This window comes from Ylistrum balloti, unplaced genomic scaffold (assembly GCF_031769215.1).
Source record: "Ylistrum balloti isolate Yb309-2 unplaced genomic scaffold, AGI_CSIRO_Ybal_v1 Utg370700, whole genome shotgun sequence".
Lineage (NCBI taxonomy): Eukaryota > Metazoa > Mollusca > Bivalvia > Pectinida > Pectinidae > Ylistrum > Ylistrum balloti.
This window is the reverse complement of record NW_026782420.1, coordinates 1,037,778-1,065,582: the sequence shown is the minus strand read 5'-3', so window position 1 is coordinate 1,065,582 and position 27,805 is coordinate 1,037,778. Positions and strand designations below refer to the sequence as shown.

The 27,805-nt window shown below is 35.8% G+C and overlaps 1 protein-coding gene across 1 annotated transcript in view; it reads right to left on the bottom strand.

Annotated features, from left to right (window-relative positions):
* Positions 1 to 20,975, bottom strand: part of LOC132557606 (histone-lysine N-methyltransferase 2C-like) — a gene marked incomplete at its 3' end in the record, with an annotated part of 55,409 nt that extends 34,434 nt beyond the window's left edge. The window contains exons 1-31 of the mRNA XM_060222115.1: positions 20,245 to 20,975; positions 19,341 to 19,570; positions 19,057 to 19,114; positions 18,623 to 18,841; positions 16,461 to 16,612; positions 15,588 to 15,697; positions 14,942 to 15,046; positions 13,819 to 13,876; positions 13,445 to 13,622; positions 12,820 to 12,934; positions 12,142 to 12,332; positions 11,438 to 11,549; positions 10,254 to 10,364; positions 9,828 to 9,935; positions 9,518 to 9,637; positions 9,128 to 9,232; positions 8,520 to 8,701; positions 7,995 to 8,272; positions 7,570 to 7,680; positions 7,027 to 7,263; positions 6,627 to 6,818; positions 6,113 to 6,226; positions 5,596 to 5,714; positions 4,746 to 5,007; positions 4,506 to 4,598; positions 3,393 to 3,548; positions 3,088 to 3,162; positions 2,583 to 2,760; positions 651 to 859; positions 410 to 483; positions 135 to 185 (exon numbers count right to left, since the gene is read on the bottom strand). Of these exons, the coding sequence (XP_060078098.1) occupies positions 135 to 185; positions 410 to 483; positions 651 to 859; positions 2,583 to 2,760; positions 3,088 to 3,162; positions 3,393 to 3,548; positions 4,506 to 4,598; positions 4,746 to 5,007; positions 5,596 to 5,714; positions 6,113 to 6,226; positions 6,627 to 6,818; positions 7,027 to 7,263; positions 7,570 to 7,680; positions 7,995 to 8,272; positions 8,520 to 8,701; positions 9,128 to 9,232; positions 9,518 to 9,637; positions 9,828 to 9,935; positions 10,254 to 10,364; positions 11,438 to 11,549; positions 12,142 to 12,332; positions 12,820 to 12,934; positions 13,445 to 13,622; positions 13,819 to 13,876; positions 14,942 to 15,046; positions 15,588 to 15,697; positions 16,461 to 16,612; positions 18,623 to 18,841; positions 19,057 to 19,114; positions 19,341 to 19,570; positions 20,245 to 20,975 (5,034 nt within the window). The remainder of the gene's footprint in view (positions 1 to 134; positions 186 to 409; positions 484 to 650; positions 860 to 2,582; positions 2,761 to 3,087; positions 3,163 to 3,392; positions 3,549 to 4,505; positions 4,599 to 4,745; positions 5,008 to 5,595; positions 5,715 to 6,112; positions 6,227 to 6,626; positions 6,819 to 7,026; positions 7,264 to 7,569; positions 7,681 to 7,994; positions 8,273 to 8,519; positions 8,702 to 9,127; positions 9,233 to 9,517; positions 9,638 to 9,827; positions 9,936 to 10,253; positions 10,365 to 11,437; positions 11,550 to 12,141; positions 12,333 to 12,819; positions 12,935 to 13,444; positions 13,623 to 13,818; positions 13,877 to 14,941; positions 15,047 to 15,587; positions 15,698 to 16,460; positions 16,613 to 18,622; positions 18,842 to 19,056; positions 19,115 to 19,340; positions 19,571 to 20,244) is intronic.
* Positions 20,976 to 27,805: the final 6,830 nt, after the last annotated feature.

The window sequence follows — 27,805 nt, the reverse complement described above, 5'->3', positions numbered from 1 at the left end:
GTCTAGCTATAGAGGTCCAGTAAATGTGTTACCTGTCTAGCTATAGAGGACCAGTAAATGTGTTACCTGTCTAGCTATAGAGGACCAGTAAATGTGTTACCTGTCTAGCTAAAGAGGACTAGTAAATGTGTTACCTTTCTTGCTTTCTGTCCTTTACTAGATGATCGATTTTTTCTTGCTTGAAGCTGCAAAAAATAATAGACATTCTTTCACATTTTGGATTGGATTTATCTTTAGGAAAATACAACTGCCGATGATATCAACTAAAACTTTCATCTAAAAACTAGCAATTTTTTTCATACTAACAAAGTCAAAATGCCAGACTTTAAACTGGTTAAGTATAGCATGACAAAGTATAAGCATCATAGACGTAGCTCTCTAAACATCTTGTTCTTTATGTTATACATACCAAATATGGTTGTTTATCATCTGATGGTAACTGCCTCCAGATCTTGCCTATCTTCTTCACCCTTTCTTGCCAATCTGTTAAAACAAGCCATATTTAATGGTGCAAACACTAAAACTAACAAGCTTGAGTATTTATAAGAATATAGGTACAAATCAGTGACCATAAACTCGCTATTGTTTATAACAGAGGAACAAAAATGGATGAACATAAACATCAAACAACTATTGTGTGATAATCATACCTGGGTGTTCACGACGTAGTTCTGGGTGTTTGAGATTGCAGTAAAGAACAGCTGATATAGTGGCATGCTCTCCCAGTTCCTCGTCCGACTCCCACTTCTGCATGTTCCTACGACTTGTCACCTGTTCTTGCTGCTCCTCCTCCTGGGCCATCACCTGTTGCCATGGTGGCTGGTTGTTTGGGAAGCCTCCAGGACTCATGGAACTTGGACTGTTTCAATACATTTGAATGCATATTAACATCGAGTAATGCCATTAACTGAACTTCAATGCAAGGATGAAGAATGTAGTTATATTACAACTTTCACTCTGGTATTTACGAACGGATGTTCCAGAAATAAATGTGTGTATGGGCCAAAGGCATTATTTTATACCCCAACCACCCATACAATAAAATTTATTCAATATCCAAGCATGCTAAATCCAATAATCCAAACAGTTATATTTGTTACTTCAAGCAACCCCCACAGAATTTTATTTTCAATGTTAGCAAAACACCTGTTTATCCAGTCATCCATATAGTTGAACTTGTAACAGCACTAATCACACATAAAATACATTTTAGAGTTGTCCTTACCACCTACAAAAAAAACATTCATCTGCCACCCGACTCCTCCCCAGATTTAATCCTGGAATTTCCCTAACCTAAAGTTAGAAATGCAATAACCATATTATGAGGGAAACTAACCTGCAGTTACAGAGAAACTGACCTATAGTTAGACGGAACCTAAGCTTAGATTGAGGAAAACTAACCTGTAGTTACAGAGAAACTGACCTATTGTTAGACGGAAACTAAGCTTAGATTGAGGAAAACTAACCTGTAGTTATAGAGAAACTGACCTATAGTTAGACGGAAACTAAGCTTAGATAGAGGGAAACTAACCTGTAGTTACAGAGAAACTGACCTATTGTTAGACGGAAACTAAGCCTTTATTGAGGAAAACTAACCTGTAGTTACAGAGAAACTGACCTATAGTTAGACGGAAACTAAGCTTAGATTGAGGAAAACTAACGTGCAGTTACAGAGAAATTGACCTATAGTTAGATGGAAACTAAGCTTAGATTGAGGAAAACTAACCTGTAGTTACAGAGAAACTGACCTATAGTTAGACGGAACCTAAGCTTAGATTGAGGAAAACTAACCTGTAGTTACAGAGAAACGGACCTATAGTTAGACGGAAACTAAGCTTAGATTGAGGGAAACTAAACTGACCTATAGTTAGACGGAAACTAAGCTTAGATTGAGGGAAACTAACCTGTAGTTACAGAGGAACTGACCTATAGTAAGACGGAAACTAAGCTATAGATAGAGGGAACTAACCTGTAGTTACAGAGAAACTGACCTATAGTTAGACGGAAACTAAGCTTAGATTGAGGGAAACTAACCTGTAGTTACAGAGGAACTGACCTATAGTAAGACGGAACCTAAGCTATAGATAGAGGGAACTAACCTGTAGTTACAGAGAAACTGACCTATAGTTAGACTAACCTGTAGTTACAGAGGAACTGACCTATAGTAAGATGGAACCTAAGCTATAGATAGAGGGAACTAACCTGTAGTTACAGAGAAACTGACCTATAGTTAGACTAACCTGTAGTTACAGAGAAACTGACCTATTGTTAGACTAACCTGTAGTTACAGAGAAACTGACCTATAGTTAGACGGAACCTAAGCTATAGATAGAAGGAACTAATCAACTAACCTATCGCTAAAAGGAAACTTACCTATAGTCAGAAGGAAACTAAGCTATATTTCGAGGACAACTAACCTTTTGTTACACGGAAACTAACCTCGAGGAAAAATAAGTCGTATTTAGAGGGAAATGAACCTGTAGTTACAGAAGCTAACCCGTCAGTTTAAGTCAGAATAATCTATAATTAAAAGGAAACTAATGTGTATTTAGAGGGAAACTAAGTGATAGATGGGGACTTACCTGTAGTTAGAGGGAAAGCCTTTGGGTGGTGGCATGACCAGAGGTGCCAGTGGTGCTTGCCCCATGCCTGGATTCATGGGGACCTGTGGGTGGTCCATGCCTGGAGGGTGAGGCTGCTCCTGTCCAGGAATGTGTGGGGCAGGACCAGGCATGTTGAATCCTGGGGGAGCAGGAGGACCTAAAGTTCACAAATTATCTTCATATCAAAATGATATCAATATAAGCATTGTACAACAATTGTGAAACAAGCTTTAAACTTAATTAATCACTGTTGTTGGCAGGGATCGAAATGTGCAAGGAGTCTTATTGTGGGAGGAAACAGGAGTATCGAGGGAAAACCCATAGAATTGGTCCAACTGTCAACTACTCTGAGATCTTACCGATACAAGGCTGTATGCCAAAATTTATTACTGACAAACAAGGTTTGAATTAATCTAAGTTTCCCCAAATGGAACTTTGACCCAAGAATTTGAAATGTTTGTAAATCATCCAAACTATAATATACCTGATGGACGAGGATCTGGTTCCAGCACACCTTTAAAGATATCTTCTACAGTCTTAATATCCATGTGCACTAGACCTGTTGATGTGAAAGACAAAGATGAGAAATTCTGATCCAATTACGATCTAATTGAATTTCAATTATCTTGCCAAGTCTACAACAGTACTTCTCACTTAAAATCATTTTATAAAAAACACTATTCTTTTCTTCACAGCATGTAAGGTCACAGTACTGAAGTTCACAACTATTTCAACAAATATAAAGAAACCACAGCTGGCATTATTGCACAACACTAAATTTCTACTCACCATCAGTAAAAATCTTGTCAACATCCAAGTTTTTCTCATCCTCATCAATACTAGGACTTAGGATACCATCCAGGTTGGCTTGATGTTCAGGCTTTTGACTAGATTCCTCTGAACGAGATTCTGGTTCCATCGTTCCACTTGAGAGTATTGGTAAATCTGTCAAACAAATCATATATTGAAAATTTGGTAGTTCTGTAAAAAAATAAAGTACTCAGGACTTTTAATTGAAAGTGACCTGTATGTCTTATGATGATGTAATGCCCAAGCTTAAGTGTGAAGTGTATAACCCTCAACATAATGTTTGATGTTGGTCTGTTGACATATATAACCCTCAACATAATGTTTGATGTTGGTCTGTTGACATATATAACCCTCAACATAATGTTTGATGTTGGTCTGTTGACATATATAACCCTCAACATAATGTTTGATGTTGGTCTGTTGACATATATAACCCTCAACATAATGTTTGATGTTGGTCTGTTGACATATATAACCCTCAACATAATGTTTGATGTTGGTCTGTTGACATATATAACCCTCAACATAATGTTTGATGTTGGTCTGTTGACATATATAACCCTCAACATAATGTTTGATGTTGGTCTGTTGACATATATAACCCTCAACATAATGTTTGATGTTGGTCTGTTGACATATATAACCCTCAACATAATGTTTGATGTTGGTCTGTTGACATATATAACCCTCAACATAATGTTTGATGTTGGTCTGTTGACATATATAACCCTCAACATAATGTTTGATGTTGGTCTGTTGACATATATAACCCTCAACATAATGTTTGATGTTGGTCTGTTGACATATATAACCCTCAACATAATGTTTGATGTTGGTCTGTTGACATATATAACCCTCAACATAATGTTTGATGTTGGTCTGTTGACATATATAACCATCAACATAAAAACAGTTAATGTTATTCTAATGAGCAGTATATTTTATACACAAGCTCCAAGTTTCTTTATAGATACTAAAGCTTATTACTCTTTTACCCTATGCTCCAGTTTCAACTTCAGCAAACAAAACTAAAAACTTTTTTTACACAAGAACATCAAAAGCTTTCTTGAAATATTATAAGTGTTTTCTTACCATTCGGGTCCTTGGCCAGTTCTTTGTTGATGATGCTGAGTAACTCCTCATCCTGTGGTAATGGATCTGGCAGTAACTCTAGATCACTGTCTTCTACAATCAAAACAGAAATATCATCTTATTCTTCTTAATTGGTACATGGATCAATTAACAAAACATGCTTTCATCAATAACATCTTTCAACTGCTTGATAGTTAACTGTTGACCTGTGTAACCCAGAATATCAAGTATAACACTTACGTAAATCATCATTGCTTCCTGTAACACCCAAGGGATTCAAGAGAGGTTGGCCAACAGAGGGCAGCAGGTGACTACTGGATGGCACCTTGACTGTGGGTGTTGGAAGTAATCCCTGACCAACTATGGCTTGATTATCTCCCCTTAAATCAAGGTTCATTGGAGAGGACCTCGACTCATCCAAGTCTGACCCAGAATCAATTTTCACAGACTCCTTGCTAGTTGTTTTCGTCTTCTCAAGTATGTCTTTACCAAAAAAGGCCTCCTACAATGATAAAGATTATTTGAATGCATAAGATTGTGATTCAATTATTAGCTAAATTTGTTAAGGGATCCATGAGGTACCCTGTACACAAGTCTTTCAATCCACAAGTCAAACAAGCCCTTCAACTTCTCAACTCTGATAATTGACCATGAAAATGAACTCAGGTATGAAATTGGCAATCCGATACTGGGTTTTCTCTGGGATTCTCTAATCTGTTAATTTTTAGAGTCCTGGGATTACACTTTATATGAAATTGAGGAAAAATTTATGAATTCTGGGGGTACTTTGTCAATTTCAGGAGTCAAAATGATGGTTTTTGAAACACGGGGAAAACTATGTGTGAATATTTACTAATATTAACTAAATTTGCTGAGTAACTCAAGATATATCTTGTTTGCAATTGTTTTTTTTTTCTCAAAAGCGGTCATGGGTGACCTTTGACCACAAAAATCAAATTATATCACAAAGCTGTAAAATCTGATAGTGTGAATATGAGCTAAAATACATCCAAACAAAGCGATTACTGTATACCTACTAGTAAAGCAGCATGGGTATAAAATAGCCTTAGTAAAACATTGCATGATCTACCTGCATGTAAGATGGGAAGTTTTCTTCTAGAGCACTCTTTTTCTTTGTTCGTCGTATCCGTTTCTTTTTGGGTTCTTCAGTAGGTGTTTCTCCATCAGCTGGCTGTTTATCTGTCGCTTCTGTTAAACAGAAAGACAATGTTCTATATCAGTCTTGAAACTGGATTAAAAAAATTTTGATAAAAAATTCAGACTCCATATCATTTCCACACCCACACATCAAGGAGCTTTAGATAAACACTCAGTGTTTGGAATGTGAGATTTTTGCTGTGCAATCATTTTTTTCATCTTTAAAGGTTCAATGAGAAAATTAAAATAACTTCAAAGATATTCTTCAATTTTCAAAGACTCATACATTCATTAAAGAGCTTAATACTTTAATTCTTCCTACTATTTCCTTTCCTTCAAAGACCTGCTATTACATTCTCTCACTTTTTGCGATGTACGTTATCTTTATTTTCAATTAAGTTTGTCTGTATAGCCCTAATATATATGTTAAATACTAGATTATTACTTACCAATGTTTGCTTCAGGTTTTGGCTGACCCTCCTCTACTGTAGCTGCTACTGTCTCTGTCTGCTGTTGTTTTGCCTGTGGCCTTACTCTGCTACGTACCATAAAGCCCCCAATACCTGTATCACAATATTTAATAACGTCTTAAACTAATAGTTAATTTTTAAAAATTACAGAAAAAGGATTGAAAATACTTGGCATATATATCAAAAGATTGCATAAACCACTGAATATTTTCAAGCCACAAGATTTTTCTTCACAATAATCACATAGCTGAAATTGATGCAGGCTTTGTAGTGTAATATTGATTGCTGAAAATATACTTCTTTCATTAATCTTTGTTATTGAAAAATTTCCAACTTTTTGGTTGAAGTTTGTGTAGCATAGCCATAACAAACTTCTAGTTAAAATATAATGTAAGGAGTTTTAAGTAACCAATGATGCAGAAGTTCTGGAAGTAGTGGTGTGTTAAAAACAAAGCCAGTTTCATGAGACTGTTTGTACATTGATCTAAAGTACCTATATTGACTGTGTTACGTCTACATCTCTTCTTTTTCTCTGGGACAGGTGCCCCATCAGTAGTCACTGGCAGTCCAGGTGCGAGGGTGGGACTTAGGAGTCCCATTCCATCAGGTCCAATGTCTCCTTCCATTAAGGCTGATGGGGGAATACTTAACCCCTCACCAAGATCCACCAACTTTCCGTCATCATCTGATAGGAATAAAATTAATAACATTACCACAGTATGAAGGTTCAGGATCATGAAGTATTTAAAAAAACAAAAATAGAAAATAAAAATCATATTCAATATTGGTATACAATTTCCTTTTACCTTAAAAACTAATTATTTTCTTTTAATTGGGCTTTGAACTAAGAAAAAGTACAACCATACAAGAAAAAATTTACTATAATGCCTTACCTTTGAGGATATCTAGGGATTCTTCACCATCAACAGAAGACTGACTCTGCATGGACATTAAGCGTGCAACAGAAGGACCTTGAGGAGGAATGCCAGCCCCCTCTGAGACTGGCGGCTTCACTTCAATCTTCTTTCGCACACGTTTGGGCTTCGGCACTTGGACAGTGATACTCTGTATCTGCTGGTGACCAGACTCGGACAGGCACACTCCATCCAAGAAAAATTTCTTTGGAGGTTCTGTAAAATAACAGATCCAATGAAGACAACAGATTCATCGAGAGTTTTTCATCAAATTAATACATTACACAGTAGAGAAAATTTACAACACAATGAAAATTGAATTCAAGAAATATTTTCGGTGCAAAGAACCATGGTAGTCGATACAAAGCATGTAGGGATAAGATAACACACAGTACCTATATTAGTCTATAGTACATACCTGATAGAGAATCTGTAGCAGAAGGGAAAACCAGATAAAGAAACTGCTGGAAGATGAAAAACTTATGATACAAACTCATTATGTAAAGTGACTGTTGGTATTACCTGGCTCCCTTAGTGGCATCAGAGGGGGAGGTGGTGGTGGTGGCGGTGGTGGTGGAGAGAGAGGCTTCATTTCTATCTCCTCTGGGGGTGATGGCGGTGGTGGGGGTGGCACTGTTATAATACAGTCATTTGATGAAATTTGTTCAGTAAAATATAACAAAAGATAAATTCATTATAGACAGAATATCAATGCATATCAAACTGAAATAATGCAAAGTTAAGGTAGTTAATTCTGATGGTTCAATTTTTCATGCTTTTAACAAGTTTTGAAGCAAAATAGATTGATTCTAATGGAACTGATGATATGTAGAATGGTTATCCCCATTGATTTTATTTTAAGGTATATATGGTCATATTGAGTCTACATAATAGACAATAAATCAACAAAGATGATCTCTGACTGTTGTAAAGAAACACAAACTTACATGGACCTGGCTGACCAGTCTTGGGTCGACAGAACAGACAGTGGTACCCAAAATCTGCAGCACGCTCAGCGTCATCCTCATTCTTCAGCTGGTCACAGTGTCCATGAATCCAGCGGTCACATTGGACACACTGGATAACTAGTTCATCCTCATGGTAGTATTTCTGACAGGCTGGACATTCCTGTTTACTACTGCATGGTCCACACTGTGTGTAATTGTTCTGCCACTGACAGCCAAACCCTGGCGTGGTAGACCCACAGTTCACACACATCACGCACCTGGAAAGGAATTTTAAAATCATGATTCCAAATCCATTTTAAATGAATTATCATTATCATTTTAGGGAGAGGGCTTTCATGGGCTATGCCTGTTACCAAATTCCTTTTGTCATTAAGATCTTGACAATAAAATATTCTGAAAGTAAAAAATTATATTTTTTTTTTTACATATTTCTTTGCATAATTAATGTACAAGATTAGTCAATAATGATGGATATCCTTGCTCTATTTCTGATATCCTTCTTACCATTTACATTTCCAGGTGCCTTTTGGGACATGGTCAAGTGGTGGATCAAGACAGTAGATGTGGTAGCTGATGTCACATTCATCACACAGAATGAGTCGACCTTCGTCATGGGGTTTGCCACATCCCTCACACACAGTACAATCTAAGCACCGCCATCCTTTCTGTAGCACAACCTTGGTCACCTAAAACAGTCCACCACATCACATGTGATAACTTGAAAGCATATGTTAAACTAAGCCTAACTTATTCTTGTTAAGATTTATACACAAATACAACAATTAGAAACATTTATCCAGGGTTTCATCGCCATCACAGAAAATTGTCCATTATTTAATACCAACTAAAAACAAGAAACATGAATTTCAGCTCATCTGTTATTTTCACCAGATTGGCAAAGGGCAAAACAGGAGAAATTTAATCTGCATTTAAAATTGATCTGTGTACAGCATAAGCATTTTGAGAACAAGTATTTTTCCTCCTGAAAGCCCTTCTACCCTTTGCCATAAAGTAACAGACAGCTGGTGGATATCTCCTCTCACCAGTGACATAAGATATGAGCACATTTATATATCAAAACTTGACACTGTCCAATGTAAACTGATACTTACTTTGACACTGACACAGTAAGGATGGTAACACTGTCCACATTGGGTACACACTATAAGCTTGCCCTCCTTTCCCTTCCCAAAACTACCACAGCTCTTACAAACATCCTGAAACAATATAAACAGTATATCTAAATACAAGTATTACCACAACTGTTGCCAGGGAAAGCAATGAATACAAGTTTGTGGCTGATTACATATGTGTTAAAACATATATCAAATACATAAAGGTGAAATACTGATCGTGAAAATAATCCCCACGCATTCACTTTGCCTTTTGAAGCTACAAAATCAACCCCCTTCAAAAACATAGTACAAATGAGATAAATCCAACTGTACAATTTTTCGTTTCTAATTTTCAAATAAGTTCTATCTATATTTAGACTTTCTTACCTGTTCCAATACAAATTCGTCTTTAGAGTTGGCTAAAATGAGTGTGGTTGGATGATCATCTCCATCATCATCGTCATCCTGGGCTTTATTTTTAGATTCTCCAGCTGGTGCAGAAGTTATCTAAACAAACAACAACATATTGAACTGTCAACATATAGAAAATTTCTCAGTTTAAATGATGCAGGTAAGGAACAATTGCAGGAAAATGCTAGTTTTTCCTTATGTGCATTATCTCACTGGCTGCAGAAAGAAAACTGTTCTTGAAGATATGAGGCAAAAAATCCTGTCAGAGGAAGTAAAATGTTTATACCTGCCCAGAAATACCAAGCTGACCAGTTTTTAATTTTGGCTTTGGTCCTCTTTTCCTTTCCCCAAATGTTGGAGGGCGTTTCTTCTTTTCTGGTGCAAGTGGTCTCCCCTGAAATAATGTTTTTTGAAATATAATAAGTTTAACCTATAGCAATGATTTTCGGATTTGACACTCAAATAAATAATCTACAGTTATGAAACAGCATTTAGAGGCTAAAAAGTCTACTGCTTTTCTTCAAATATTACATCAGTGCCATCTAGATCTGTGCACAATACATAAGTTATACAGTGAACTGCAACACATGACAAATAAAGCTCATTGTAGACAATTTCTATTTTGCTTGTCTGCAAACTACATAAAAATCACATATCTACAATAATCACCACCTTAATGGTATATTTATAAAAGACAGATAGTAGGACTTACCCTTGGCCTACCAGCACCCATCTTCTTGCGACTCATAGCACTAAGTTTTCCTCCCTTGCTGCCAATGCCATGTCCCTCCCCGTGAGGGTGGGGATGTGAGGGGCTAGTAAGCTGGGACAGTTGGGCGGCACCCTGTACAGATACATTTTATCAACAGTCACTAACTGCTTAACATAGTTGACCTCTTGGTACAGACATATCATCACAACCTGGTCACCTGGCAATTGACACAGTTTAGCTCTCAAGGACAGACGTATCGAAACAATATTGTTACCTCATCCTTAACATGGTTTGGCTCTTAAGTACTGACACATCATCACATCATTGTCACCTAGTATTTAACGTAGTTTAGCTTTAAAAGTACAGACATATCGTAACAACATTGTAACCTCGTCCTTAACATAGTTTAGCATTAAATACAGACACACTGTCGAAACATTGTTACCTCGTCCTTAACATGACATGAACTTAAGATATTTTCATTCAGTCTGTTTCTCAACTTTCCGTGTATCAATACATGGTGATGAAATCTTACCTTTTCTATTACACTGATGTCAATGTCTATACTGGAGACAGAATCCTCATTCATCAGGAATGGGTTAGACCCATCATCTATGAAGGACATTGTTTCAAGGTCATCTACTAACAGATTCAAAGTGAAAAGTCATCAGATGAAATCATATAGAAACAGTTCAATGAGAACTCATTAATTCTTATGCATCATTATGAATTAACAATTTTACTGTCTCTAAATATTTACTGAAATGAATAATTCTATTTATCTATATCTATTCTATTTATTGAAATTATAAATAAGTATTTACCATTTAATAAACAATCTTCGGAGGAATCGTCTGGTGGCCCGGGTAACGCATAAGGGAATGGCAGTTCCATCTGTCAATGTTACAATATTTCATTTATTTAAAGCTAAATTGGTCTTTTCTACTGGTATAACTCAAAACAACACAGGTGTAAAAGTATTTCAAGCCACTACTTTCCTGCTCACATGGTAAGGAACAAATGAATCCAATGAACCAATCACATATGTTTAGTATTGAAATCAAAAAGGAAGCCTTTTAATTTCTTCATTAATATCAATTTAAAAAAAAGAAAAGAAAAATCTCTGCCTTTTAATTCTGACTAAAAATTAGCAAAAAAGAAATATTGCGGATGATTCCACTTACATCAGGGTCTCTGTTGCGACAAAAAGCACAGGTATAATCGGTGTCTAGTCCTTCTTTAACTTTCTGCAGCAAGCCCGAGTCAATTGTCTCATCACACTCAGCATGAACATGTCTACAACGGATGAATACAATGTAGAAAATATGTTGTGATATATAAGGTCACAAAAGCTATATGCCTTTACACAGCCAATTCTGACAACTAAGTTTAACATGGAATATACTTTGTGCCACACCAGAACATGATTGAGTGTCAAATTTCATTTTATATTAGCCTGTAATTGGAGCACAAAATGAGCAATCAATCTCCGGCATTCCAAAGACCATTTGAGAAAAGCTAACCACACAAATTAGAAAAATGTAATTTCTACTGATAATGTTTTGGTTTTTGAAAACTTTAATGTTTCGTCACAAAGTCATACTTTATCTAACCTGTATAACACAGCAATAACCTTGGATCAAATAACGTCTACTCAGAAGAATATCTGCAGGAATCAAGACAGTGCTAGTAAAGGCTTGAGGAAGCAAGATTCTATTGAAGTCGCAATAACATTGGCAAAGGATAATGTAATTCTGGGACAAGAATGATGATAATCTGTCTGGAAATTCAGTCACCTGAATGAGGACAAAAAACAGGACAAATGGACACATTCTTCAACGTGGTATTTGTATTGAACGAAACTATTTTTCCTTCAATATTTACTCACTTTTTACATGTATTACACAGTATCATCTCCTTTTGTGTGAACTGTCGGTAAGCCTTCCCACACAGTGGGCAGGACAAGCCTTTGTTTCTCTGTTGGTAACAGCTATCACAGACGGAGTAGTTGAGGTGCCATCGAGAGCTAGGACCACTACCAGGTGTTCTTGAACCACAGTCACCACAAACACGGCAGTTCTGTAAAAATTATATAATTACTAACTATAACTTTTCTAAGAACCACAAAGTCCTTACAATTTGCACACACCAAGCTAGGAAATGAAATGAGAAATTAAACATAAAAACTTCCAGCCATGAAAATTAAAAGAAGCTTTCTATTGTAATGCACTACCTCAGTTCAGAAGAATCAATATATTTGAACAGCAGGAGAATTTTTAAAAAACCAATAGTTTGAGGTAAATGATAAAAAATATCAAATTTCACAGCAACAGTAAACCTGTTGTTAACCTGAAATAAGCCCAGAGAACAACACATAATTGATTAAAAGTTGAGGTACAAGACGATTTAACAGTGTTTGTTACCAATTTTAATGAACTACAATATACTTTTAAAATGTGGGCATATTGCCAGAAAGGCACAGTAAAACCAAGCTCAGGACCAAATTCAACACAGCTACTGACTGACTACACAAGTGGAGTACCATATACACCAATACAATCAATACCTTGCACTTCCAGCCATTCTTAGGGATTGTTGTCATGACAGGCTTGAGACAGAATGTGTGGTATCCTTTATCACATGTGTCGCACACCAGCATCTTACTGTCTTCTCCAGGGTGTCTGCAGCATCAATAGTCATCCATTGTTTTTCATATCAAATTCTACATCCTTAGAAATCATATTTTTCTGATGTCAAATTTTATTTCCCTAAACACAATCATACTGATCATAATGTTGAAAATGTCAAATTTCCAATTTCTATTTTAAAGTAGTTGTGCGAGGTCTCAACCTGATGTTTGGGCATTTAAAGGTGATGATTCTATTGTATGACGTCCCATATTTAGACATCTTACAATTATTACTATAATAATACCATTCCACAAAGTGTTTGAAATATTTTCAGGTCAACAATTCTCACTGGGATAAAAATTATTGAAAATCATAAATTTATAGTGATGAAATTTTAAATCTGAACTGTCTGCTTACATGAAAACTCTGAGTTTTTTTAAAAATTTTGCATTTGTGATATCTACACAATTTATGAGAAACATTTCTAATGATATATTGGACTATTGATGACATCTTGTGATCGTGTGATTATATGTGCATTAAATGTTTGAGCAAACTTACCGACACATCTGACAGATCTTACAGTCTGGACACTGCCATCCAGCACGGACTTCTGGTGTCATGGCCACAGAGGGATGCAAACAACTGCCATGATAGTGGTGACCACAGCTTGTACAGAAAAGCTGCTCAGAAATGTTGCCCACCAGGTCACATATAACACATAGAGCCTCCTCACCCGCTGTAAAAGGACAAAAATATCATTATCAATCAAAGAACAATGATGTATCTAACAAGGGTCTCATAAAGTATTTTCAGGCATGTACAGTACAATTCACATATAAAATGTACTGATGATACCATATATCTACCTAGGTATTTATATTGGTTATTTAGAGAACTTTTCCATTCTGATAATCACTACAAAGAAAACATACCTATAGTTTCTGCCTGGTCAGTGTGGTCAGGGCACAGCAATGATAGAGTCTTTATATCCTGTAACACAACATATCATTAATGTCTTAACTTCTCTCACTATACACAACCACATATCATCAATGTCTTAACTTCTCTCACTATACACAACATATCATCAATGCCTTAATATCTCTCACCATACACAACAACATATCATCAATGTCTTAATATCTCTCACCATACACAACAACATATCATCAATGCCTTAATATCTCTCACTATACACAACCACATATCATCAATGTCTTAATATCTCTCACTATACACAACAACATATCATCAATGTCTTAACTTCTCTCACTATACACAACAACATATCATCAATGTCTTAACTTCTTTCACTACACACAACATATCATCAATGTCTTAACTTTTCTCACTATACACAACAACATATCATCAATGTCTTAACTTCTCTTATACACATACACATACAACATATCTCTCACTCACAACAACATATCATCAATGTCTTAACTTCTCTCACTATAAACAACAAGATATCATCAATGTCTTAACTTCTCTCACTATACACAACAACATATCATCAATGTCTTAACTTCTCTCACTATACACAACAACATATCATCAACGTCTTAACTTCTCTCACTATACACAACAACATATCATCAATGTCTTAACAAACCACATATCATCAATGTCTTAATATCTCTCACTATACACAACAACATATCATCAATGTCTTAACTTCTCTCACTATACACAACATATCATCAATGTCTTAATATCTCTCACCATACACAACAACATATCATCAATGTCTTAATTTCTTTCACTATACACAACAACATATCATCAATGTCTTAACTTCTCTCACTATACACAACCACATATCATCAATGTCTTAATATCTCTCACCATACACAACAACAAATCATCAATGCCTTAATTTCTTTCACTATACATATCATCAATGTCTTAACTTCTTTCTCTACACACAACATATTATCAAGGTCTTAACTTCTCTCACTATACATAACAACATATCACCAAGACATACATACCTACCCTATGATATACATTCCTCTACTATTATTCCTATACCATCCTTATCATACTTGCCTGGAAACAGCCCCTTGCTGATGCGCATGGATAATGATATTTCTTATTGCACTTGGTCACACGACAGTTGATAGTAGCACCATAGTTACGGCAATAACTGCATTTCTATAACGAGATGGAAGGAATCAAGACCATTAATTCTTAAATACAAAATCTGAACAATCATGACTGGAAATGAAAACCCTATTTCTTAACCTTGTTATAGAAGTTTTCATTAATACATACTGGAGATTCATCACCTTTTTTAGTTTTGATACAAATCACCTGTACCACTTATGATGCAATACCAGAGTTATTCAAACACAAAAGAGTACAAAATTTCAAATTATATAAAGCACAGCAGCAACTGGGAATCTACTTGTCAAATTTCCTTCCAGAACTGTGTGAAAAGTATTGAAAATTTTAAATAGTAAGATAACTTCCAGTTGGTTCTCTAACATATTTCTGTATCAAATTAACATGTATAATGGGGATCACAACACTAACATAGAATGTGAAACACATTCAGTACTTCCCAGGAAATATATGCGAGACTTAATGACTGACCAGATAAATTAACACAATGAATCAAGACAACAACATCCTATAAAACATCTCAAAAATCAATCTTCATTCAACAAGAAAAAAGAAGATTTAATGTACTCACTTGAGATAAACCAGTATACACAGCCCTGTCAACATATTTGAGCAGCAGATCATGTGTCTGTACCACTCCCTCAGACCATGCTGCACAACAGTGGTGGGCCAGTGTGTGTCCTGGAAATGAAATAAAAAAAGAAACATTTGAGTTATCAACTCTCAACCTAACCGATAGATACATAATGTACACAGAAATGTCTATCATTTAATGATATTAATAGACCGACTTTATACACTCTGATGCAAGCAACTATCACACTTTGTCCATAATTTTACACTTGCTGTAAGAATATCGGAGGGAGGGGATACAAGTGGGGTCAATCCCAGTTGCCTGGATATATTTATATTTTTATAAAGTGGGAATAAATGATGTTTCAAGAATCTGGTTTACTTGTGTATACTATCTCTTCACAGTGAACATGCCTGGCAATTTTCAGTTTTCTACTTTCAAAAAATAACATAAATGTAAAGCAACTGAGAGCAAACATAAGTAAACTCTTAGCTAATGTGTTTAACATATTGGCAAATCATGTGATTACTGCTTTTAAGTAAACTTACAGAAATGCATAAATGCATGTCAAGTTCAAGCAATTTTCAAGAATTACAGCAATACCATAAATTCAACACATTTATGTAGCATATCCCAATTCTTATACATACATTTTGTATCTTGCCAAAATTTTGAACGAGAAGATAACAAAATAGTCCACACTGAAAATTCTTTTGCATACAGAAATGTTCACATTTTCTGTGACATTTTTTACAGATTTCATTTTACACTTAAACGAATAAATTCCTGATAGCATTTCTCCATCAATCTTATGTAGAAACTGATGAACAGCTGTACGACGTGTCACCTTGAAAATGTGATGCAACTTACCTGATGGCTCAAACACCTGTGTTAGGTCTATATCTTCTGGATGTCCAACCATACTCAGCTCATCACCAAGTATACAGGTAGGGTCTTCATCCGAATTATGGGGATACCGACGGGGGGACTTGCTACGCTCCCTGTTAAGTTGTAGAATATCACTACAGGTAGAATGTACGACTCAAATTATTACACTATGCTTGGTTTCATTATATACAGCTAAAGTTATACCTAGGAAAAAATAATATGAGGTTCCAATATAGTCTCAAGGCAGTTCACAAATGATGTAATTAATATTTTCCCAGCTGTGACCAGTACACCAAATGATACATGCCACAGCCTTGACCTGAATATACCAAATGATACATGCCACAGCAGTGACCAGTATACTGAATACATGCCACAGCATTGACCAGGATACCAAATGCTACATGCCACATCAGTGACCAGAATATCAAATGATACATGCCACAGCCTTGACCAGTATACAAAATGATATATGCAACAGCCTTGACTAGTATACAGAATGATATATGCCACAGTCTTGACCAGTATACCAAATGATACATGCCACAGCAGTGACCAGTATACCGAATACATGCCACAGCATTGACCAGTATGCCAAATGCTACATGCTACATCAGTGACCAGAATATCAAATGATACATGCCACAGCCTTGACCAGTATACAAAATGATATATGCCACAGCAGTGACCAGTACACCAAATTATACATGCCACAGCAGTGTCCAGTATACAGAATGATATATGCCACAGTCTTGACCAGTACACCAAATGATACATGCCACAGTCTTGACCAGTATACCAAATGATATATGCAACAGCCTTGACCAGTATACAGAATGATATAAGCCACAGTCTTGACCAGTATACCAAATGATACATGCCACAGCAGTGACCAGTATACCGGATACATGCCACAGCATTGACAAGGATACCAAATGCTACATGCCACATTAGTGACCAGAATATCAAATGATACATGCCACAGCCTTGACCAGTATACAAAATGATATATGCCACAGCAGTGACCAGTATACAGAATGATATATGCCACAGCCTTGACCAGTTAACCAAATGATACATGCCACAGCAGTGACCAGTACACCAAATGATACATGCCACAGCAGTGACCAGTATACCAAATGATACATGCCACAGCCTTTACCAGTTCACCAAATGATACATGCCACAGCTTTGAACAGTATACAAAATGATACATGCCAGTTTTGACCAGTACACATAATGATATATGCAACAACCTTGACCAGTAAACAGAATGATATATGCCACAGTCTTGACCAGTATACCAAATGATACATGCCACAGCAGTGACCAGTATACCGAATACATGCCACAGCATTGACAAGGATACCAATGATACATGCCACAGCCTTGACCAGTATACAAAATGATATATGCCACAGCCTTGACCAGTATACAAAATTATACATGCCACAGCATTGACCAGGATACCAAATGATACTTGCCACAGCCATGACCAGTATACAAAATGATATATGCCACAGCCTTGACCAGTATACAAAATTATACAAGTCACAGCAGTGACCAGAATACCAAATGATACATGCCACAGTCTTGACAAGTATACAAAATGATACATGCCACAGCAGTGACCAGTATTTCAAATGATACATGCCACAGCCTTGACCTTAATACCAAATGATACATGCCACAGCAGTGACCAGTTCACCAAATGATACATGCCACAGTCTTGACCAGTATACAAAATGATACATGCCACAGCAGTGACTAGAATATCAAATGATATATGCCACAGCAGTGACCCGTATACTAAATGAATTGTGCCACAGCAGTGACCAGTATACTAAATGATTTGTGCCATAGCAGTGACCAGTATACTAAATGATTTGTGCCACAGCAGTGAATCAGTACAATATGCTCTTCACCACCGCAGAAAGCACTTGTACTGATAATCCCATTCCAGATGGTGTCCAAATTTCATTTCAATCATGAATTCACTATTTTTATTGCTTGTGGAATATGAGTGAACTGTAAGTCCTTTTAGAATGAATTGGCAACACTTGTAACCAAGAATGACGGCATGGTCTTTGGCACCCTAAGCTGATACACATAAAGCATCTCTTGCATCATAATTTCATACATACTTGTTGCCCTTTAGTGGTCCTCTATGGCGTCTCCATGTCAGAGGCTTTGGACCTTTCTCACTCGTGGTACGCTCATCAAACTCAGGTGTTTTATTGCGAGACTTTCCTAATGTCTTCTTCAGTGGGTTAAAGCCTGGGGTGGGATCATACCTCCCCAACTCGCCCTGTCCCAGCAGGCTACGCTCTCCACAGTTACACAAACTGCACAGCTTTGTGGGCCTGTAACAAGTCAGCATATCACAAATGACCCAGTATAAGTGATAGAAAGTTGATCTCTAAATTGGTGTTTTAAGAACAGGTAACAACAGTTGCCAGAAAGTCATTTATTTGAACCGATTCCAAATGTACATGTATACAGTTATGCATGGATCAAAAACTACATGATATCTGTCAATGTTGTTTTGGGTTTGATAGGGTGACTATTATAAACTTACATCAATGGTTCTAGAGGATCAGAGCCCTCTCCTGACATCACAGAGTAACTTGATGAAGCTGAAAAATACAATACAATCATTTCCATAACACAGGATAAATATAGGATATATTTTGCCAGTGTGATCTTGAAAATAGGTCATCATTTATATGAGGAAAATGTTTAACACTCCATTCAAAGTACCTGCTGGCATGTTATCAGGACACTGAGTCTTCCAAAACTTGAGAAAATTTTTAAATGTGTTTAAATATTTGGCAAGTACATCATTATCATGTAATATCATACCCTGGTCATCTTCCATAGCCATGCCAGGCACGTCCTGATCGTAATCCAGCATCATAGATGATGGCCCTGCAATATCTGACGCCACAACCTGTGTGGCGTCCTGGGTTGTAGACTCCATAGGTACTGAATCCATAACACTGCCTTGAAACGAGCGCACAAGACCTGCAAAGCTTGGATGGATGTGCACCCCCTTCTTTATGGAGCTCTTAGTGCTGGTTTTACCAAGAGAGCTGTAAAATAACAATTTCATCTTATCTAGGAGCAATATCACTCTAAAGTATTGGTTACTTAAAACTTTCAAACATGCCCCCATAATCTGGGAGTAGCTCGATATATTTCTGAAGTCAGGGACAAATATCGATAGGCAATGAACTTAGTTCACTATAACCATTAAATTACCTCTATTCCACAAGATATTTACCAGGGATACAACAGGAGGGATGTCTTGTCCCTAGTCATTGTATTATCATGTATATCCACTAATGCTTTCTTTATACAGACATGTTTGTATGTTAACATTTGGTTGATATAGTATATTGTATAGGAATTATTCAATCAAATGACACATTAATTGGTGGTCTCACAAAATTAATTCCTCGATATAAAAGAATATCTCTCTTTGTATGTCTTCTTCCATGTCGCGTTATGTTACAAATTCGGACCCTACAAAATGTAAGTACCATCAAGATTCCACTGCTTATCTTTCAATAATGCCAGAATCTACAAGATCTACAAAATATTCTTAGTTCTGACGATTAGATATAATAGTACTGGTAAGTTGGAGAAAAAATAGGGATTGGCAACAAAAACAGAAAAGACCATTTGGAAACAGAGTAAACTTGTATCAAATCCCAATGTGATGTTTCTGCAGACACCAGCATTCACACATCAGCACTGTACTTACACTCTCTTTCTCTGAATTGGACCAACACCATCTTTTCTGGGCCTCCCTGGGCCACGTTTAATAGGTGGAGTGGAGAGTTTTAGTGTGATAGGTGGAGGCTGGGGTAGAGAAACAGCAAGAATATCACCAGGAGCGACAGCTTGTAAAGATTCCGCTAAATTGGATTCTGGGAAAGAGGATGCCAGAAACCCTTCAGGAGAGCAGTCATCAGAATCTAAAAGCTCTGTAGAAGTTTGGTTGTCTCCAAAGTATGGGTCCTGGTGTTCCGATTCCTCCGGGTTGAAATCATCTGATAACAGTATTCCTAAAGACTGATCTGACTGATGAGGCTGATCAAGACTATGCTGAAACTCTGGACAGTCTATTGGTATGGCGTCATCCGGATCACTGGCCTCCCCTGTGTATGGGAATGCATCTGCCCCAGTTATATTGGGTGGCTCACTGGAATTGCTCACGTCTGCTTGCTCTACAGTTGTGACCAATACATCAGGACTGCGTGACTGGTGATCTAACAAGCCGGTATGCTCCTCTGGATTTAAGTCAGGTGGTTCACTCAACTCCGTGTGATTTCCACTGACAGGGAACCTATGATCCGTGCTGGTAATATCAGGTGGTGCACACGAGGGAGACTGGCTGTTGTCAGAGTTCAAATCCAAAATGGCGGCTTTTGATATGGAGGCTGAGACAGAGCTTTCCTCTATCTTCGTTTCTTCGGTTCCTATATAGAACATGACACAAATAATCTGTTTTAGAAAGTCAAAAAAATCCTGTTGAGAAAAGGATTAGTGTGCATATTTAATATAACTTTGTGCGGGGGTTTTGAAAGCAGCTGATAGAATATAGTCCCTCAAACTGTCTTATTGAAATGCATGAAGTGAAACTGAATTACACCAAAGCACACCTAAATTCATTTTGGAATTTTGAAACTTAATGACGCCCCCTTACACTACACTTAATGGTATCAATGCACCTGTTTTAACAATATTTCTCCTGATGATGTCTTTAGACAAATTTTGCAAAATGTGAAAATCTAACCAATAACAATGCAAAAATGTTATACATAAAATATTGAAGAATATTACTGACAGTATTCTATCGATTGAACTTTTCAAATTTTTAAAATTCTATTTGCCATTGCAAATCTTCTGTCAATATCTGACAACACAACAATCATCCTTTCTATTCTTTTAACATAAGTTTCTTTTTCATCACAGAAAATCTGTATTCAAGAATCAAAATATGAAAGTATGTGGAAAGATCTCTGGAAATTTTCAAAGCTTTTCAACAAATTTTCAGTACAAGGACCAACAGTTTGGAACTATTAATAAATCTTAGACCAACATTCCTATTTGATTGGAGATCTTATGTCCATGGACTTTCTCCATTATTATTGAAAGAGGTACTGGTGGAGGGGGGTGGGAAAGGGGTCCAAGTGGTGAACAGCTGACATCAGTAGTTAATGCTTAAATACATTGACACCATAATTTCCCATATGGACTATACAGAGGCTTACTGGATGACCCTGTTGACAAATTAACTAAAGTCTATATTGAGGTCTTTGTAAACCCCTCTATGATACACTCTATCTTGGCAAAACATTAATCATCAATCAATCCAAAATGCTATACCTCAATCTAATCATGGTCAGATATAAAATTCCATGGGGTGACTTTAACTATGATACACTTTTTTTGTGAAAGTTTCATATGGAATGGATTGATATTTCCTGTTGTCATGGTTTCTGACCTGTGTATTGTGATTTAAAGGATTATCGTGACTTATAAGGAGTTAACTAGTTATTAAGTGATGATGTTCTAGTTGAACAAGATGTCACTTTTACAACTAATTCATTTGTGTGTTGACCTTAGCTTTGACTTCCTGACATCAAATTCTTCACTACAGATAATGTCAGCATTTAAATATAACATGTTTGAACAAATGTTCATATTTTTGAGGAAGAAGTCCTGCTTTACAAATGTCTAGACATTTCCATGGTTGTAATGCATTTCTGACAACATTATTCCTTCACCTAAAAAAGATTTCTAGGAAATGGTCCTAACTAGATAAAGTCGAAATGAAAATTGAATCTGCTCTCTGACAAAAAAGACTAACACTGCATGATTTCATTTGGTATCTTTGCAGGTGATTGAGCATAAAAAATCACTGGAATGAAAAAAAATGAAACTTTTGATGTTATACTCAACTGCTTTCAACAGTGCAAGATCATGAACAGAGTGTGTGTAATTAATTGTTAGTATGTTATTACCGTGTTTCAATCAGACACACTATACACATCTGTCTAATCATTAGGACAACAAGTATTGTATGCTATCCAGTCTAACTCATGTACCTATCACTATCTACTTTATGCATATTTACCCCATATCTATCATATTGAAATCAACGTACCATTAAAGACATGTTCAATTAAAATGCTTTCACACATAATTAAAGGAACATTTACTTTTTTCCCTACATCATAAATATGAAACTGCCTCATTACAATATCTCAAAATTTGTTGTGCTAAGTTTATATAATGAAGGTCAAGACATAAACTTAGTGCAAAGATTGTTCAAATACAATTTTGCTGCCCTTTTCTATAATAAGAAAATGCAATACAGGTCAAAATGTCTTCAATTACAATTTTCAAACATCATATTAGATAATTACTGTCAACAAAAGCAAAGTGTATAATATCTACTAAATATTGCAAATAGTTAAGTTGCATGATTAGTCAGTGCTGTAGTTATAATAATGTTTAAGTTTTGTTAGGGTTTATATTCAACATCTCTGTATCAGCAAGGGTTATAAAAAAACCAGCTTCCATCACTGAAAAGTAGGTTGAAGACAACAGGAAACATAAAGGACATTGGAAACCAAGTAGGACAATAACTACATAGAAATTAGCTGCAGAATTCTCCCTGAAATCAGTGGATGTTGATAATGTCTTATTTATGCTTGATGTATAATACACACTTTAAAAAGAAAAGTCAACAGATTTCTGATGTCAACTAAACTGTTGAGTTTAACCTTTAAGGAAATTGTGATGGTTCAACTCATGCAAGCTTATTGACAGCTGAATTTGATGGTCTTTGACATGCCACACAGAAATGCCGCGACAAATCTCTTTGATGGTGACATATCAACGATTCTATTATATAATGGTCTTTCTAACAATGACATGTCATGTTGCTGCAGAAGAGTTCTGACAGGCGTCATCGCCCACAAGTCACCTAAGGAACTGTAGACTTGTTTTTTTAATAATATTGCAAAAATATTGCAATATAAAAATTTACATGTGCATTCCCATCATAAATACCATTTAAACTGTGATATTTCTGCCATGAAATGAATTCCATTTTATGATGCAACAGCCTGCGAAAAAGCTCATCATCTTGCCTCCAGACTGTTTGTATTATGTTACCATACTGTAGATGGAACTCAACTATAAACATAGCATTATTCTGTTGTCTTAAGGCAACAGTGAAATGGGGTCCAGCTTTGATGGTCCTTATGACAAAATGGGTATAATGTAGGAAAGCCACATTTTACTGGTACACTATTAATCAGTAAACCTCAAGCGTATATCCAAAAATGAGATTGAAGTATGAAGGGACATGCTTATATCACATATTTTGACCCGTCAGGTTTGTAATTTTCCTGCACATGAAGCTGTCATATCATACTCAGCAGTTGTGTTTTGTGGTTACGAGGCTACTAAATAACTTAACAACCAAATGTTGTGTAATTCTTATGCTGGTGGTCTTCATTACGGAACAATAAGCATGCCTACAGTTCACTTCCTCTTAATTTGGAATGTGTGAGATATAACAATAATCAGGGCTCTCACACCCCATTTTGGGACTGGCGCCCAGGGCCCTTTGAATTGGGAAAAGTAATGGTGTTTTCCTTAGAATTGGGAAAACTTGGGGTCTAAATTGGGAAAAAAGATACTATTTTGCATTGGGAATGGGGCCGAATATCGGCCTCAAATCTGGCAGACCCAGAGCCCTGATAATGCATCTTTTATTTAACCTCATTTTGAAGTTTTCAAGAAAATGTTAGCCTTTCATTTTTGGACCAGCATAGATATTTTTATTTCTACACTCCTAATACCAGTTTAAAGATATTTACCTTTCTTTGTGTAGCTAGTACTATATCCCAACATCACTAAAAAATCATTTTCACTGATAACTATTTAGTCAGTTGAGTGCCATGAAAAAAAAGTTTAGTATTCTCAGTCTGTCAGTTGTTAGTGTCTGTCAGTCACGGACTTTTTCTGAGGTGTAGCTATTTAAGAGCTCAATAAAAACTCCTGTTGTAATGGGACAAATACATCTACACAAAGCCAAAATAAAAAAGAAAATGCATAAACAATGGTAAAATTTGCTAGGTAAAATAAATAAATGCAGCATGTCACCTTTCAAAAACAAAAAAAAAAAAAACAAAAAAAAAAAAAAGACACATGGAAAAAAAAAAAAAAAAAACACGCACACATATATATACAAAAAGTCAAAACCAAAACTTGCATTCAAAGTCTGATGACCTACCTAACTTGGTTTTGTAGTCTTTGTTATGATGACTGGATGTTTTATTGATGTCATACAAATGCTGACATAGTTAAGAAGATAGCGATTTTTGAACAGTTGGGTATATTCTATTCCACAAATTCAAACTGTAATATTGATATCCGAAACCCGGTATGTTTTTTTTTCCACATTTGTACTATGTGTATTGATGCATTGTCTGGAATTTTTGTAGATGCTCTACCAGCAAGATTTTACAGAAAGAGTTATCGATGATTTAGCTTATGGCAAAGTTTTTATGAACTTGTCAATAAACTATGGAAACAAATGGTTTGCACTGATATTTTTTTATATGTAAATCAATGGATGTGTTGAGAGGAAATGTGGAGAGGGAGTCACATTACAGCACTGCATATTCAAGAGGAAGCGAGATTCTCAGTCTTGAAACAATGGGTAAAATATATGCATGGTAAAATATAAATATTTAAATTACTTGGATATATGAAACAGGCTTAATAACATGTATGCATGTAACTGGTCTGAGACATTCTTGGAATTGCCAAAATGCCCTGACACTCCGACACATCCTCTCATTACAAAGGACTGTCAGTACTTGTAGGACTCTGTTGTTTACTAGTTTTTTTACTTTATCTAAAGGGTAATTGTCTGTTCTTGTAAAAGTACTGAGTCTGTTTGAACTGCTGGTGCTTATTTTTCGTACTTGTAGTGTTTTTTCTTTATTTGTAGGAGTTCAGTTCTTACTTTGTCTCTTTATTTGTATGAGTATAGTGTCTCTCTGTATTGTAATGCCTGTTTTGTTTCATTGATAATAGCTATTACCCACTTTTGTCATCACTGAGTGATAGAAGTGTTAAGTGTCAATGTTTAGTAAGTTTCACTCCTACAATGATCCTGTAAATCATAACTGATGAAGATACAGTTACCAAAAAAAAAAAAAAAACAATTCAATGTGAAAAAGGTAAGTAGTCCAATTGTCCATGGGGAGAGGGAAAAGAATGAGCTAAATGTAAAAAATTTAGGTATTGAAATTTAAGCAACACATGACTGAAAGCGAATTATCTCTTTAGTGATAATCATGACAATGTTTCTATAGAAATAGGTTTCATTTCATTAACTTCTCCAAGTGTGATTTTTGTAGGAATTTTTAAGTTAGTCCTGTCAGAAAACCTGGAGTCCATGGCTCAAATAAAATCATTGGTTTTTTAAGAGATACTAATCCACTACCAGAGATTGTATATATATATTAATAAAAAAAGAAATGTCTAGGCCTATCTACATACATTTACCCAGTCAAGAAGAAACATTCGATGTTTGCCAAGATAAAATATCATATTCAAATTCACTAAAATAGTATAGGAGCCAAATAACATCACATCTTAAGTTACTTAAAAAATTCATTAAGGCTGATATGGATATGTCAATTAAGGTTGACAGTGAATGCAAATATTGATCATGTAGTGTCAGTAACAGGTAAACCAGGAATAAATATATCTAGGATTTCAGAATGGAACTTTATGGGTAATTCTGATTACTTATATGAATAAAGATTATTTGTCAGGGATCACAATCGGATTAGACACTTTAAAAAGAGATTTGGAACAGACCCAGCAACACATGTAACAGAATAATTTGCATTTCTGAGCAAACCTAAAATGTGACAAAAAAAATCTGTTCTTACTTCTTTTGTTGGTGCTTTGATACCCCGTTCTTTTTTAATCATTTCTATTCAACAAACTGACTGGTAACTAAGTTCAACAGATTGCATCCCTTTTAACTATCTGAACTATAATATATACACATTGCCACAGAATTTTCACATAATTTTGTTCTACATACAAGCGAAGGGAATTCATGGTGTTTAGTGTTATAAATGTCAGTAACAATAATAAATGATTATAGCTCAATCACTGCACCACTCATCAAAGTTAACAAAGTTATAAAAGTAAAATCATTGACAAAACAGGATTGATAGCATGAAAATTGTTAAAAAGTATGATATTATCTGTCATGATCATTATAACTTATTAAATGTTTATATACCTGTTCCTTGATCATATACCATTGCACACTAATGCAACAATATGTAATACTGCTTATAAATTTATTATATTCCTTTCATGGCTTAACAAAAATAACTAATTTCCTTAACAAACACACACTTATGCATACATACTACTGCAGAGCCCTCCAAAAATAAATGCAGTAATGCTCCTGTTCAAATCTGTTTTTCACTCAGTCCATAATCATCATCGAAAACATGTTTAAAATAAAACGTCATCTAAAGGCTGGACACTTGCGTCATGTTTGAAAGGAAAATAATAATAACGAAAGCAAAATATACAATCACGGAAAAAGCAGGAAATCAATAAACAAACTAAAACTACAGCTAGCTGGTTATTAGGGGAGGGAACTCTGAAAATGGATCGTCATCGATTCTCCTTTCTACCAATCCTTTAATTTTCGCAACTGTTGCAGACAAGCTTAAATTCGCAACCCATACAAACCTGGCATGTGTTTAAATTATTTCTTTCGTCAGTCAGATGTCAGATACGATGGAAATAGAGTGAGATAGCGTGTAGCCAAGGTGAATATTTAACGGTGTTACTGTTCACAGACGAACTCGTTTGTCGATGATTCGCCATGAAACCTCAGTCAGGTAAACGGCACCGGAATGGTAGCTCAAGTAGGAGCTTAAAGGAACAGAAAACAAAACATCATTCTAAAACATATCTAATAAGATGTGTGAAACTGAAAATAGCGACTGGCTTGATAAAAACAGGAGTGAAAATTATGCAAAACAAAAATTCGGAAGCAAAAAATCTCTGAATTTGATCAGGAGGGGAAACGTCCCAAGCCAATAAAACATCCAAACACAGGATTACATTCGTGTTTCCACTTACCTTCCAAATGCTATTCAAATCAAGCAATTAATTTGTATTTCCTGCTATATAACCTCTGTACTCCCATAATTTTGGAATTCATCTTTGCGACGTCATGTTCAAACATGGCACGG